The sequence below is a fragment of the Tiliqua scincoides genome, chromosome 16 (genome assembly GCF_035046505.1).
Source record: "Tiliqua scincoides isolate rTilSci1 chromosome 16, rTilSci1.hap2, whole genome shotgun sequence".
NCBI lineage: Eukaryota > Metazoa > Chordata > Lepidosauria > Squamata > Scincidae > Tiliqua > Tiliqua scincoides.
The window spans coordinates 7,266,763-7,277,222 of NC_089836.1; the positions used below are offsets into that span (position 1 = coordinate 7,266,763).

At 53.3% G+C, this 10,460-nt stretch overlaps 1 protein-coding gene across 3 annotated transcripts; it reads left to right on the plus strand.

Annotated features, from left to right (window-relative positions):
* Position 1: 1 nt before the first annotated feature.
* On the plus strand, positions 2-8,914 carry CYSRT1 (cysteine rich tail 1). 3 transcript variants are annotated; one of them, XM_066610764.1, is made up of 4 exons: positions 2-139; positions 3,207-3,234; positions 3,621-4,834; positions 7,209-8,914. In XM_066610764.1, exon 4 carries the CDS (start codon positions 7,415-7,417, stop codon positions 7,820-7,822), a length of 408 nt encoding a protein of 135 aa, XP_066466861.1. In that variant the 5' UTR covers positions 2-139; positions 3,207-3,234; positions 3,621-4,834; positions 7,209-7,414; the 3' UTR covers positions 7,823-8,914. The 3 variants fall into 3 exon arrangements, with proteins under 3 accessions (XP_066466861.1, XP_066466860.1, XP_066466862.1); XM_066610763.1 differs by having other exon boundaries at positions 3,621-3,809; XM_066610765.1 differs by having other exon boundaries at positions 4-118; positions 3,621-3,809.
* Positions 8,915-10,460: the final 1,546 nt, after the last annotated feature.

The window sequence follows — 10,460 nt, forward strand, 5'->3', positions numbered from 1 at the left end:
CCGACATACCTCCCTGCAGAAGGCCACTGGGAGGTCGCAGAAAGCAAACGGCCGGTTTGCAGGGAGGAATCTGTGAATCCCTCTGGGACAAGACAGGTCTCTTTGCTGGGGCAATAAGGTACCCTCTCTTCTGTGCATGGTAAGGTCCCCCCCCCCAGTTTAGCTTTCCTGTTTTATTATTCATTTTCTAAAGCCATCACCACCGCCGCCGCCGCCCCCCACACACATCCCAACCCAGAAATAAAACAGTTTATTTCAGTTTTAGACTGTACGCCTGGAGCCAGAGCTGGGCCTCTTCTGGCTCTTGTGTAGGCCTAGTGAAAAGGCCATCACCCTCACCTGGAGATGATGACGTGGGGACTGGCCCCAGGTTAAGCCTGGAATGCAGTGTGTGTGCCTTAAAGAAGGAGGCAGGTCCAGGCAGGGTTGGTGGTGGCTATTCGGGGCTGCTGCCCTGGGAGGAGGCCGAGGGGTGGAAGTGTGTGTTCCAGGACAGGAAATCCTCCGCTTCTCCTCCAGCCCAGCACCCAGTGGGTGGTCACAATGCTTGCTTTTCCTCTGTTCTGCCGGTGCCAAACATCCTCCTGCCGCAAGAGACAGACAGGCCCGTGATCGGCAGGCAAGCATGCTGGGGGTGGTGGTGTTGGAGATAGAGGAGCCGTCCCTGTCACTGCCATCCAGCCCAAGGCAGGAGGAGGCAGGCAGGCAGGCAGGCAGCCGGCTTGGACGGGAGTCCCTTGCGCTCGCTCGGGCAGCTCAAGAGAGAAGGGCTTTATTTATCTGACAGCATCGACACACCGTGACGCAGAAGGAGGGGATGCAGGGCAAAAATAGAAGAAGGCCAGGGAGAAGTGCACAGAGGCTTCCACACGCGCATTGCCTGGCACACGGACTCCCTCTTGTGCCAAAGGCAAGCTAGCTTGGTGTCGCTGTTTCCAACAGTGGCCGACTAGATGCTCCCATGAAGGCAACGAAGCCCCTCCCCAGTTCTATGCTCCCAACACCAGATACTCAGAGGTAGTTTATCTCTGAACATGGAGGTTCCATTGAGCAAGATCTTCTCCTTTGCGGCTGGGCCTTTTCCCCCCAAAGTGGGTGGCCACTGCTGTACCTGATGATGGCACCAGAGGAGAAGGAATCATTACGCCCAACTCCGCCCTGGTCAGTTCTCACCTGGATACTGCATCCAGTTCTGGGCACATTTTAACAAGGGCAAGGATAGACCAGAGTGAGTTCAGAGGAGTCTGGAAACCATTAAGTCCTCTGACAAAGAGTGAAAAAAGAACTTGGGATGTTTAGCTCAAAGAAGAGGAAACTAAGAGGAGATTTGATAGTCTCTGAAGGGCTGCCATGTGGAAGAAGGGAATAACTTACTCTTGAGCAGGGGAGTTGGACTACATAACCTCCAAGTTCCCTTCCAACTCTCACGGTCTACGATTCCATTTAATGCAAATGATCAGCTGCCAAGGTCCAGATGTACCTGTCTCTGTACCAAACGCTACCCACACCCCAGAACTTTCAGCAGTGAGCCAGACCAAGGAGATCTGGGCTCAAACCCCAGTTCAAATCACTGGGCAGCCTGGGCAAGCCTCTCTCACCTTGACCAATCTTTCAGAGCTGCTGGGGAGAGAAAATGGGACATGCATCTCCCTGAGGGACGCAGAAGCAGTGCATTTGGCCGGCAGAAGCCCTGGTGCAGCTCTCAGATGGCCAAAGCAAAGGCAGGGGCGACCCCTGGTGTTGGTATCCACTACTGCAGTCTGGTGACCTGGGGATTAAGCCCATGCCATCACTGTGGACCAGTTCAGGCCTCTCCAGTGATGGGCACCTATTGGGCACTATTAAGTTTCTCTTCTTGCTTCCTGATCATAATGGTGATGAGGCTTTATGACTGGTGTAGCCATCATCAAGCCAGATTGAGGACCAAGCGTCCAGTGTGGGGAAAAACAGCGTCGGTGCTGCTCGCAAGTGCGGGACAACAGAAGCGGCAACTCTGCATCCGGGGTTCTGAATGAACCATTTTGGTTCCCCTCTTCAGTGGTGGGTGGTGCAGGTGATGTCCAGCGTGCTGCAAACGCTCTGTGAGCTGCTGCCAAATGAAAACCACGTTGTTTGTCAAGAGTTTCATGGGCTTGTAAATAAACAGCGCCAAGGCTGGCTCCAGGGTCACAGGTTGGCGGACGATTTTTGAGAGCGTCAAAAACACCCCCCCCCCAAACGTTGAAATTACCCTGCACCCCCTGCTGCGTGTGGCAAGACAGCCCTCAAGCTGCGCCACCCCTCCTGCCTCCTCAACTATTTCCATGGCAATGGTGTAACAAGGGTGGAGCCTGAGGGCACCTGCCCTGGGCACTATGCCAAGGGGGGGGTGCCATCTTTTCCTTCATCTCCAGAGGAGGAACCCCCCCCCCAAGGGAAAGTACAAAACAAAATGCAAGAGTTCTGCTCACTGACCTGCAGCATTGCTGTGGTTGGATCCTGGACTTCCAGAGAAGTCACCAAGGAGGAGGCCACGGTGGTGGCCACTGTGCAATCTGGCTGTCACCCTGTTTCTTTTCTTGGGGGGGAGCAGGAGGGGGTGGGAGCCCTGCATCACCCTCCTGCCCTGATTCCCCCTCCTCCAACTTGCCCCCGCCCCCTGCCCCAGAACGGCCCCAAGGCCCTTACCTCCTCCCAGAGCTCTAGGAGGCATCTGTCTAGTGCTGGGGCTCAGCAGTGACTGGTGCTGGGCTGGTACCATCGCTCCTTACACTCCGGGTGCCCTAAATGTGCTTTACGGCATGTTTACAATACCCAGTGCCGGCTCTGGAGCTCACTGCCAGCGCTTGGAGCCCATGGGACTGAGCTCTCAGTGAGAATTGTTTGTGTTACTGCGTTAAATGGCATTTAAAGCTCACCTGATAGAATAAGAAAGTTGTCCGCAAGGTATAAAACCTGTTTGATCAGCCTTGACCGCATCTGGGATAATGTATGGCAGCTGGTTGGAGAGTAACGCTTTTATGGTCCTGAATAAGTAACTTATTGGTCTGCAAGAGTCTCTAAATCCTTATCCAGTGTGGGCAGGAAGACTATCCGTCTCTCAGGATGGTGGAATGGGACCTTCTTTACAACCACTGGTATTAAAGAGGCATTTGACTCTCCAGCGCCGTGGCTCAGTGAAGTCAGAATCACCTATGGTTTGACTGTCTCTGTCTTTCTTTTAAAAGGTGCTGTGAAGTCCGTACCCGGTGGCTGGTGAGTGATGCGAGCTGTTTCTGATTTATCGGATGGGGGGGGAGTTGGGGGGTCAAAGTACATCATTTCTACCCAGCTTCAGGCTTGATGGGTCCTCCTGCCTCCTCAATTTCAAGGTTACAGTTCTGTGTCTATGGGTATGCTTTTATGTCTGATTTTTCCTTAGGGGGGAGGCTAGTAATTTAAAACACTGATTGCCATGCTCTTGATGTTTCTGACGAGCACATCACATCACACACGTGGTTGGTGTTTGTTGCGTTTAATTCCAATCGTCTACGTCAGAGTTTTTTAAACTTTCCACAGGTCCATTTTTGTCTCCAACTGCTCTAAAATTGTCATCTCTTCTCGAAGGCCAGTATAGCCATCTGCTCTGTGCTTTTTTTAAGGGACTCCAGAGTGGGCTCACACAGATCCGGCATATTGGTGGGGGCTCCCACTCCACTCCTTCACCACTCCTCCTCCTCCTGCTTCTTGGATTGGAAAGCGAAGACAGGGACGGAGACCAGGACGTGTGGAAGAGTGGGCGATGATGGGCAAGTCGTCCTTTTCCAGTCCAGAGACCTGCACATCAGCTAGTAAGGAAGGGTGGCGTTTCATCCTTCTCCAGGCTCCAGATGCTTTTGTGCCTGCCCTGGATCAAGAGCAAAACACTGCAAGCTGCCTGTTCTCCCGTCTTTTCCTTCTCCATGTAGTTTGGGAACTACTCTTTTGTCAGTTGGGTGCAAGGGTACATCTCCTCTCCCTCCCCTTGACTCAGCTCCACTGCTTTGCCGTCTGCTACACAAAACCCACCCCCCCCATAAAAGCATATATGAAAGGCTTCACCTGCTGAATTCTACCCAGCAACGCCTCCCTTACCCCAGGCGGGGCCCTCACAGCCTTGTGACGCGTTGTTGACTTACTGCTGGTTGTGTAGCCATCCACTTCCTGGGCCACCTGCCAAGATATCCTCCAAGTCACAAAAGCTGCCAGTAGCCCCAGGCGTAGAAAAGGTGCAGGAGGGCAGCAAAATAACCAGGGAGTCAGAGCGCATTTCCTGCAATGAATGCCTAAAGCACATGAGAAAAAGGTTAACTGAGGGGGAGGAGATCATGATAGGTTTACAAAATAACAGGGTTGGTGCAGAGATAGTGGACAGAAGTTAGTGTAACCCCCCCCCCCCACACACACACACACACGCACTTCCACATCACATATCACTCAGGGGTCATATAATGAAAATTGATTGGCAGAAAATTCAGGTGGACAGAAGGACGAACTTCTTCATACAGTGGAGAAATAACTTGTGGAACTGCCTGCCACAAGATGTGTTGATGTCTGCTAGCTCTGATGCCTGTGAAAGGGGATTTGACACATCCACGGAGGAGAATAAGGGCTACCCAGTGTGTCCAACCTCCATGTTCAGAGGCAGACCACCTCTGAATACCATGTGCTGAGGACAAACTGCCAGGAAGGGCCCATCATCGCTTTCGTTTCCAGAGCTTTCTAGGGATGTCTGAGTGGCAGCTGTTGCTGGAACTGGAACTTTGACGTGATGGACTCTGACCTGATCCTGCAGGGCTCTGCTGATGTTGTTTAGTTCCGCATTTCTTCCCTGTGGGTGGGTAGACAGACCTTGGCGCATAGGATGGGGGGGGGAGATAAGCCAGGAATGCCCAGGGGCCAGCCTCTTGCCTGTTGGCCTTGCTGCCCTCCCTCCCTCCCTCCCTCCCAGCAGGCATCCGGTTCTCTGCCTGCAGACAGAAGTCAGTCACCCCCCTGCATCCCCTGCCAGCCACACCTGAAAAATGCTTACCTGACAGGTAAGGATAGGTGGGGAGATGACGTCATTGGATGACGTCAATTGCCTGGTCAGACCTCTCTCCGGGCCTCCCCCTTAATGGTCTTTGGGTCCCCTCCCATTTAAAAAATGCATTTAGGAGGCAAAGAAAGAGCCAGTGGGGGGGGGGGGGCGCGAGGAAAGCACCTTTGGGTGGAGAAAGGGGAAGGCAAAGGTGACCTCATCCGAAGTCTATGCTGGAGGGAGGCGGCCGGCCAGGTGGCACGAAGGCGCGGGAGGAGGAGGAGGAGAGGCTCTCCCTCCGGAGCTGGGACTGCGCGTGGGAAGGCGCCCCATCCGCGGTGAGTCGCCCTGTGTCAGCCCTGGCAAGACCCTGGCAAGGGGCAGGACTTGGGGAGGGAGCCTGGGCGAGGGCTGGCAGCAGGTGGGGGCACCAGGGACTGAAGCCCCTCCAAGGCGCTCTGGACTGCGCCCCTGGCCATTGCCCCCCCCAGCCTCAGAACAACAATCCTGCGAGGTAGCTCAGCCCAGGAAGAGGCAACTGGCGCAAGGCGGTCCAGGAAGCTTCGTGGCTTGAGTTCTGGTCTCCCAACACTGTGCTGCCCTCCCAGAACACCTCGCCCCCACATGAGTTTGGGGGGTACAGCAAATGTTTGTGGCTGGAGCCGCCTCGGAGGCAAGGCTGAGCTGCAGAACCTGCCTGCGAGCCCTGGACCCCCCTCTGCCTAGAGAGTGCTGTAAAACTGGGAAGGAAGTTCAACAGGTGCTGCTTTCTCCCCCTGGTGCCAACCTGAGTCTTCCAAACTTGTTTCTTCTGTGTCATTTGGGAGCCCTGACACCTCCCGCAGAATCTGGTCCCAGCTGGTGTGACCCCCTTTGCTCTCATGTGATGGTTGTTGTGATGATCAGATTCCGTTTGTGAACTTTTTGTTGAAAAACGTTATATAAATACTGATGACGATGACGACAATGATGAGATTCTGCCACCGACATGGCATTTTGCTATGGAACGTAAGCAAAAACCTTCCTGTGCCCAGCAGGAATCATTTTCTCCTTCTTTTCTTTTATGTTGACCTTTGGGGCACTTGCTCTTTGTCTAGGAGGAGCGCTTTCGGGCTGGAGTTCAACCGGTAGCGCTTCCTGGCTGACTCTGGGATTCATTTTTGTCACAGCTGTCCAAGCCGTCTTCTCAACTGACTCCACTCCTCTGTTTTTAACACATGCGCACATACAAAGGACTAACGGGCAAGGCTTTCCTTGGCATGGTGGGAAAACGTCACCTGAAGTGCTTCTGCCATGTCAGGCTGCTGAGAAAGGCAGACCTGGCAGGGGAGAGCCCTGCCTCCCTTCTCCTGCCCTCCCCCCAAATTCCTTCCCAGTCTTGGGTGCCTCTTGAATTCCTCGTCACCACTGTCGCCAGGGGAGGTGCTCAGCTCAGTGGCGGTGGAAAAACTCAAAATATTGGTTTTGGACGCTTGCCTGAGGGCACCTCCGCCAGACCTGCTGCAGGGTTTGCAGGAAGGAGAAGGTGAGCAGTAAACAAACGGGCTGCCGATTGCGCACAAACAGGATGATGGTCAGCCCTCATTGGCTCACCTCATCTGCAAGCTGCCTCCAGGGCTATCCAAGAGCCCCCCACACTGGAAGCTGCCCCAGGTGCCAGCTTACACAGGGACCACGCCATGCCAAGTGCAGTTTCCCCCTGCCTCTCCATGCCCTTGCACAGAAAGAGCGGGATGGAGTGGCAGAAGAACTTGGGAGGGAGGAGAGGGCTGTGTGGGTGGGCAACCTTTTTTGTGCCACGACCCCCCAAACAAGCAAAGTATCAGACTGGAGACCCACCTCTCTCCTGGGATCCGATCCACCCACTCCCCACCCCTGCTCACACTGTTTCCCCCCTACCTCTTGTGTCTTCACTATAATCCTCTGAGGTACTAGCCTGACTGGGGCCAGCCTTAGAAGCTGTGGGGCAAGATAGCAAGAAGAGGCTGTGTGGGATCATAGCAATAACTTAGTTTTGATAAGGCAGCGCCACGATTGAATTGGGTCCTCTTGCACAGGCTTCAAAAGGTTGCTGTGACTCCCTCCCCCCGAATGAGGTTTCGCGACCCCTTTGGGGTCACAGCCCACAGGTTGAAGAGCACTGTGCTGGGGAAGCAATGGTAGTAACTGTGAAACCACTTTCTTTTCTTAGGTGCAGGGTGATCCACTAGAGTTTAAGCAACTGGGTGAAGTGGAGAAGCGGCTGCCGGCTAGACAGCCCACCGTTCCGGGCCACAGCTGGCATCAGAGTGTGCTGAGGAGCTCTGGGCTGCAACTTCATTTCCCACTGACACAGGAAGTGCTCCTCCAGCCCATTTTTGCTGGCCAGTGGCGGCCTTGCCCTCCCTCGGCGGAGCCATGGATCAGGGGAACACCATTGAAAACCCTTACGCTAGCGTGACCATCCCTCGGGCCCAGCTCAGGGACGGCTTCCTGAAGTATTACCTGGGCGAAGACCTGACCCCAGACACGGTCATCTTCAACCCCAGCACCCTGCCCACGTACACGGCCTCCCAGGAGAAGGCGAGGGAGGCCAGCCAGCAGGAGGACTATGGCGGGTGGGCCGAGCAGAAAATCCAAACGCAGGAGTCCTGGGCCGTGCCTTACAACCCCTATGCCAGCCTCAAGGTGCCCGGCGGAGGCTCCCCAGAGCCATTTCACTGGAACAGCCATGGGCCCCCTGCCCCCAGTGACAGTCACTGCTGTTGCCCCTGTTGCAGAAAGTGCTGCCCCTGCTGCGCAAAATGCTGTTGTGTCATCTCCTAGCTCCTCTACATCAGTACAGGGGGCAATTTGCCACCCCTCTCTTGCTGGAATGTCCGCCCAGTGACTCCAACTGGTTTGGTTGTTGGCACATCACTAACAGTTAATTGGCATTCAGTTCCTTCCAGACGACCCCACCCTCGCTGTTCCTCCCACCCCCATCTTTAAGAGGCAGCGGAGATGATCTAGGAGTCAAATTTATAACATTGGTCCTTCTGGGCCAAGAGAGTTGGCTAGAGTGCCCTTCTTTCTGGTCACTGCCCTCCTCCACACCCTGCTGCCCCACACGGAGGAATATGAGCTGTCAAGGGGTTATGAAACAACCATAGAAAATCAATGCACATTCACAACTGAAATAAAGAAGTTTGACTTTGAACAGACTTGTCCTCAGTCACACACGCAGACCCGTGTGTGACGTCCTGTGTACAGGCTGAGCTTTGGAATAGCTACCTGGACCCACAGCTAGCTTGTGATCACCTGGACCCCTCCTGGACTTGCCCAGTTTTTCCGCATTCTCAAGAGGTTTCTGCCTTTCCTTATCTTAACTAAATGCCAGTGCAAGGTTTGTTTTCTGGGACCGTGGCCTGCGAGTCGAAAGTTCCAAGGACGCTTGCTTTGAAGGTCACTTGCTCCTTGCATGCCAAACAGCATATGTGGCAGAAAGACTCCCCTGCCAGCGTTAGTCTACCTCCATCCCCCGTCACTATATGAAGGTGCCTTATTGCTTCCTCTATGCCCAGTATTGTCTTTTGACTGGCCTTGCCCTCCAACTGCTACCCGACACTACCTGGCACAACTGGAGGTGCCAAGTTCTGCACCCAGGACCATCTGATGCCTTACCTCTGACTTGTGGCAGTTTCTAGATTACTTGAAAACAGGGCTTTGCAGTGCCCAGGCTCACCTGCAAAAAAATACAATAAGCAACTGGTACCTGAGGGTGAAGGGGTGGGGATATTGAATTGGTGCCACCTGCAAGGCTTCTCTAGACTGGCACTGCCAGGGTAGAAAATGGATTCTGTTGTCAAGGGGAAGAACCAGAAAATAATGTTCATGACTGGTTTAATTGTGTACCCTGAATAAAACCGAAAGGCAAAAGAAAAAGTGTAGTAATTGCACTGCTGTTTAACTCTTGTGAATCTTGACTGCAGTCTTGAATTTTTTTTTTTTATGTTTATAGTTGTTTTAAATAGCCAGATTTCTATGCCAGTGGTTAGACATTTGTCACCTTTTCCTGGGTGGGTGGACCGCAGTGGTTCCTGGAGAGGGCAGGATTTTCTCCTGCAACATCACGGCTCTGCTGTTCACTGAGTAGGAAGGCAAAGCGAATACTGTAGATGTTAAATATTTATATTTCCTGGACAAATTTATGTTGCTGTGGGTATGCCAGCTTTGGAGGTTGACAGAGGTCAGCGTTCATGATGATGAAGAGGCCTGGGCTCCCCTGATGTCAGCTGTGTGGTGCATCCAGGGCACTAGATTTGTCCAGCTGGCTGCCCAAGGCTGATGTTCTGGGTGGGGCAAATTTGCATGTGCAACCAGAAACATGCTTGCTATCAACCAACACTCATAGCTGCTGTTCTGTTCCTGGAAAGCAGGGAACTGCCTGAGGAGATGGGGTTCGCGTCCCTGTGATCTCTCTTCTGTGGGTGGTCTTTTCAGCTAGGTCAGCGATTTTCAGTCTTCTTCATCTCATGGCACACTGACAAGGCCACTAAAATTGTCAAGGCACACCATCAGGTTTTTTTTACAATTGACAAGGCACACCATGCTGCCAGTGGAGGGTTCACATCCCCATGAGCCCTACTAATAAATGACCTTCCCCCTAATTCCACTGGCATACCTGTGGACCACTTGCGGCACACCAGTGTGCCACGGCACAGTGGTTGAAAATGGCTGAACTAGGTCAACCCAGGGTTGTTGTAAGCACCTCGCCTGCTGGAAGGGTTGAGGGCAAAAGTGCTTAGTTTCTCACAAGGAAGAGTAGTGCCAACCTTCACTTCCTGGTAGACCATGTGCATTCATTTTCAGGATTGCATTTCACCAGCCCCCAGTCAGATCCTTTTCTAATAATGGTGCAACCAGTCCGCGTACAGCTCCTGCATCTGCAGCACTAAAGGGCTCCAGTGCAAAAGCACTGGCTACATATTTAATTTCTGAACCCCCTCCCATCACCGCTCTTGGAACAGATCTGGTTGACCACGAGCTTAGCGGGATTCTGCATGCGTTTTATTTCTGCCCCACAGTAATGGGAGGGGGAATGTGGTTAGACCAGTCCTGGCCCTAAGACTGCATGTTCCTTGGGAGCCCTTCCAGGAAATCTCTGTACTGTCCTGGACATGAGTGGGTGGCTTTCTCCTTCTGCACAAGCTTTGGGTGCCTCTGCGAATAGGGTCACCTCTTAATTTGCGTCGGTGGTGGTGGTAGTGCCAGTCACGGGCTCCTGGTTCTACTGCTTTATTTTCTGTTGATCTACTTACTAAGTCAACACATGGGCCACTTCTTCTCCCTTCCTCCTCGATGGTGAGCTACTAGAAAAAGAAACAGTGAAATCGGCACCGCCGGAGGGCAAATTTTATACCTCTCCATGCCTGGTGATGACCGAGGATTATAAATTAGGTAGAGTGGCCGGAAGTGTGGCAAA

Excerpts from the sequence above, each read along its gene's own strand:
- CYSRT1 (XM_066610764.1), top strand. The coding sequence starts at position 7,415 with ATGGATCAGGGGAACACCATTGAAAACCCTTACGCTAGCGTGACCATC.